Here is a 4,293-nt window from a genome sequence, read left to right on the forward strand (position 1 = left end):
CACCATTCAGCTGTTGACGCAATTTGTATAGATTCTACTTGAGTGCTTCCACTCCATTACCCCACTATCAAGAACGATAAAATGCAAGATTGCGCCTTCTCAATTCACCGTGAGGTCAGGGCTATGAATAAACAAAGAAAGAGGAAAAGTAAGCCATGGAAAACCATGGAAATCGCCAAACATATTGAATTATACACACTCACACATCAGAGAACGTTAATGGTATAGAGAATTCCCTATGGGATGAAAGCCTGGAATTTTGAGCGGTGCTCCATGTTAAAATTTTTTCAAAGGTGAGCTTTTTAACAGGCCGTTTTTCGACTCTGAGCGAATTTGACAGAATCAGCTGATGAGATGACGTTGTTGTTCTTGTTGTAGCAGTATATTTGCATTGTCAGTGTAGTGTAATCACCGGTCGTCTTCGTCTAGCTCATCTAACGGCAGGCCCAGGAAACTGGCTGTTTCGACGGGTTGGGTCCAGAGGGAGAGAGGTGTTAGATGATTGGATTTTATGGAGCATGTGAAAAGGTGGTTAGTGTCGTGCGGGGTGCCTTCACATGCCGGACATATGTTTAGTATGTCGGGGTCGATTGTGGATAAGTAGGAGTTTAACCTGCTACAGTATCCAGAACGTATCCAGATGGGATGACGTCAATTGAAGTGTTTTACAAAAAAACAGAGACTGTGTTGGTGATATTCGAAAAAGATCTTCAGCTGCCTTGTGAAACAGGCGTAACTTTGGCTCAATTAGGGTTTGGATATTATAGCAGGTTTAACTCCTACCGCCGGCATGTGGAGGTACACCATACGATACTAACCACCTATTCAAATGCACTTCTAAACCATTCACCTAACACTCGTCTGATTCTGGACCCAACCTGTCAATAAGGCATGTTTCCGGGGCCGTCCGTTAGATGAGTTAAGCGATGACGATCGGTGATTTCACGCCACTGGAAGGGCCTAGTGAACTAATACAACCACAACAACCTAAATGATGCCGACGAAAGTCATTAAGGCCTTTAGTTTAAGAATAAAATAATAATGGTTAGAAAATTTAAATTAGATTTGTCATCTATTTTTATTTTCAAAATACTAAAACTTTGTAGCTTAAATTTTTAAATAGGAGGAAAACATTCCATTGCGCGGCCTCTTATTAAAATAAACTGCTTCGAGATTAGGAGTTATGCTCCTTATTTTGGTCATATAATTGCCAGGCCCGGATCGCATATCTGAACCATATTAAAAATAAGTCAATGCCCATCTGTATCCATGACCAAATCGGCGTCAATTTGGAACCTTCTATTTCTTTCCAATTCACAGCTACTTCGGCGATTGGAATTTTCAAACGCTCAGCCATATAAAGAAGTTCAACATCGAAAGCCCATCGTTCTACATGTAAATTTTTAAAAAGAGTATGAGCTGCCGAACGGGTTAGCAATTTGAAGCCACATTGTGTGTCTCGTATGCTACGGACTGCGAAGAGCCAAACAAGTAAGTGAAAGCCGTGCATGAGGAATGTTCTACAGGTGGAAAATTTAATATTACCAATAATTATAAAGTTCATATATCGAATACTTAATACTAACCGAAATAAACTGCGAGTTGCAATGGCTTCCTGCTCCATATGGGCGCGAGATCCAACTACAATGGCATCTGATTGCCAATCTTTTGATATACTCTTTATACTTTGCTCTAATTTGTTATAATCTGAAAACTTTGTCGCCCCATCTGCATCAGCAAAAAGAAGGTAGCGCCCTCTCGCACTTAGCATTCCCTAGAAAGGTAAGACAAAATAATTTACTAATTTTAAAAATATGCACAACCAATAAATAACCAAATACCAGACGAACAGCGCCGCCTTTTCCACGATTTTCAATAAGCTCTAGCACACGAAATTTCTCTATAGTGCATCGTTTGGAATACTTCAATGCAAGTGAGACTGTTCCATCATTGCTGCCATCACTAACGACGATAATTTCGTAAGTAAACCTTTCATTTTTTGACTTTTCCTCCAGGTAACTCAAGCATTCATCGAGCATTTTTGGCACTGGTGACATGAAGTTAAAAGATTTTATTTATTGAAACAAAAAATTTACACAAGAATTTTACTCACACCGTTGCTCCTCATTGTAAGCTGGTATAATCACACTGAGATCCAAAACCGGCGCATCTGCTATCGACGGAAAATCCACATTTTGTATCGCTACTGGATCGAGAAAGTGCGTTTCCTCCTTACTTCTTTTGATAACTGGAAAAGGTTTTGTAATCGCTTTTTGTATAACAAAAAGCTGATATAATTTTGAAATGTGTTTCTTGTAAAAGAAAATAGTAAGCATTAGATTACTCACCACCACAAAGAGGCCAGACAACACCGATAAGCCGGTGATAATGACCACCTGTGCAAGCTCAATCAGAGACATGGAGCTTAGATTCTTTCACAAGCAATTGATTTCAAACAACATTACTTCAGGAACTAAACAAACAGAAAAGATAAAACGCCACGTAATTTATCAAGATTATTGACGATTCGTAAACTGCAGCAAATGTTTTAACTGTTGTCAAAGAACTGTCCTTGTGTCACATATCTGGAATATCTCATTCACAATAAAATTAGGTTGTGAATGGAATATAAAAGTAGAACATTTTCGTATAGCTATTCTACGTCAGATGGCGCTCTCACGATAATAAAAACGAGATGTGTAAGGCAGAACGTAAATGTTTTACCAGAGAATGTTAATGGAATGGTCAACAATTTTACCAAACTTTCCTGGTTTGAAAAAAAAAATTGTGCAAGGAAAAAAAAATATGACTTTAGGACTTGAACCTGAATTGAATTCGCGTCACAAAACCCACATGAATCATAACGCCGAATTTAGCGCCCCAAATTAACTATCAACGTGGCTTTTTTAATCGCAAACTCATTCGCTTCGCAGTGGGAATTATATAAGTCGATTCCCCTACTAGTGTGTTGAATCCCTTACTACTGTGGTGAAAAATCATATGAAATCCCTTACCAGTGGTAAACGCAGAAACAAATCTGAATTCCTCTACTAGCGTGGTAAATATCTGCCATCCCCCACAAGTGTGGTAAGTTGTATTTGAAAATTCGAGAACACTCTTTGTGATATTTCGCAAAGAGTTTGAACCTGATGAAAAGATGGAGCACATTGGTTGGTCTCAATTCTTACAAAATGACCATAACGCGTAGCATTTCACCAGAAGAAAGAAATGAGAGAAATGACTACTGAAGATTCAAAACGGCCAAGTCACTGAGGGTGTGGTAACGTCCCAGAATTGAACAAGACAATCCGGAGCTCTTGAGAGGAAACTCCAGGAGAACTGGTACACAGACGGCTCGAAGATGTTGAACGCATATTTCTTCAAAGACGAGGTTGACGCCAATGTAGTAGTCAAGGGCGAACGCTATTTATTTGTAGGGATATATAAGCCCAAATGCTTTGTTGATAAGCCAGCTTCTATTGAGGAATTGGAAGCCAACACTACTAAAGTTATTCACGAGGTACCGAACGAAGTCCTCCAGCGAGTCATTCAAAATTGGTGTTTACGGATGGCCGAATTACGACGCAGTTGCGGCCGACAATTGAAAGGGATTATCTTTAAAATATAAATGTCATGAAAAGTTCTACTCAAAAAGAATAAAGATTTCCCAATCAATTTGAATTTTCGTTTTTTTTTAATCAATTTGAAATCCGATGCCTCTAAATTGATCACCTTTTAGATATTCAAGTGGGATATGTTTATTTATGTGTCCACTATTTTTTGGGCGGCACGGGGGACCTTTCGGGACTCATTTGAAAATGAGACACAAACCCTCAAAGTAATTTTTTAATCCAAGATAGTTTATTTTAATTAAGTAAATTGCCATTAATACATTTTTCAAAGGGAACTCGCGTTTATTTCACACTTGCAAGCAATTAAGAGAAATGTAAAAAATTCACCATCCACGGCAAGCAGCTTCTATTGAGGAATTGGAAGCCAACACTACTAAAGTTATTCACGAGGTACCGAACGAAGTCCTCCAGCGAGTCATTCAAAATTGGTGTTTACGGATGGCCGAATTACGACGCAGTTGCGGCCGACAATTGAAAGGGATTATCTTTAAAATATAAATGTCATGAAAAGTTCTACTCAAAAAGAATAAAGATTTCCCAATTAATTTGAATTTTCGTTTTTTTTAATCAATTTGAAATCCGATGCCTCTAAATTGATCACCTTTTAGATATTCAAGTGGGATATGTTTATTTATGTGTCCACTATTTTTTGGGCGGCACG

The 4,293-nt window shown here is 38.5% G+C and overlaps 1 protein-coding gene across 1 annotated transcript; it reads right to left on the minus strand.

Moving 5' to 3' along the window:
• Positions 1-1,045: 1,045 nt before the first annotated feature.
• Positions 1,046-2,587, minus strand: LOC128864175 (dolichyl-phosphate beta-glucosyltransferase). The gene is made up of 5 exons (XM_054103706.1): positions 2,349-2,587; positions 2,114-2,288; positions 1,842-2,047; positions 1,587-1,774; positions 1,046-1,520 (listed from the first exon to the last, which is right to left on the minus strand). The coding sequence occupies exons 1-5, from the start codon at positions 2,418-2,420 to the stop codon at positions 1,175-1,177; spliced, it is 987 nt and encodes a 328-aa protein (XP_053959681.1). The 5' UTR covers positions 2,421-2,587; the 3' UTR covers positions 1,046-1,174.
• Positions 2,588-4,293: the final 1,706 nt, after the last annotated feature.

This window comes from Anastrepha ludens, chromosome 5 (genome assembly GCF_028408465.1).
Source record: "Anastrepha ludens isolate Willacy chromosome 5, idAnaLude1.1, whole genome shotgun sequence".
NCBI lineage: Eukaryota > Metazoa > Arthropoda > Insecta > Diptera > Tephritidae > Anastrepha > Anastrepha ludens.

Bases quoted from the DNA above. Each gene is read 5' to 3' on its own strand.
- LOC128864175 (XM_054103706.1), bottom strand. From the start codon at position 2,420: ATGTCTCTGATTGAGCTTGCACAGGTGGTCATTATCACCGGCTTATCG. The intron at 2,289-2,348 runs GTGAGTAATCTA...AAATTATATCAG, and splicing joins TGTCTGGCCTCTTTGTGGTG to CTTTTTGTTATACAAAAAGC. The intron at 1,775-1,841 runs GTATTTGGTTAT...TTACCTTTCTAG, and splicing joins AAGGCGGCGCTGTTCGTCTG to GGAATGCTAAGTGCGAGAGG.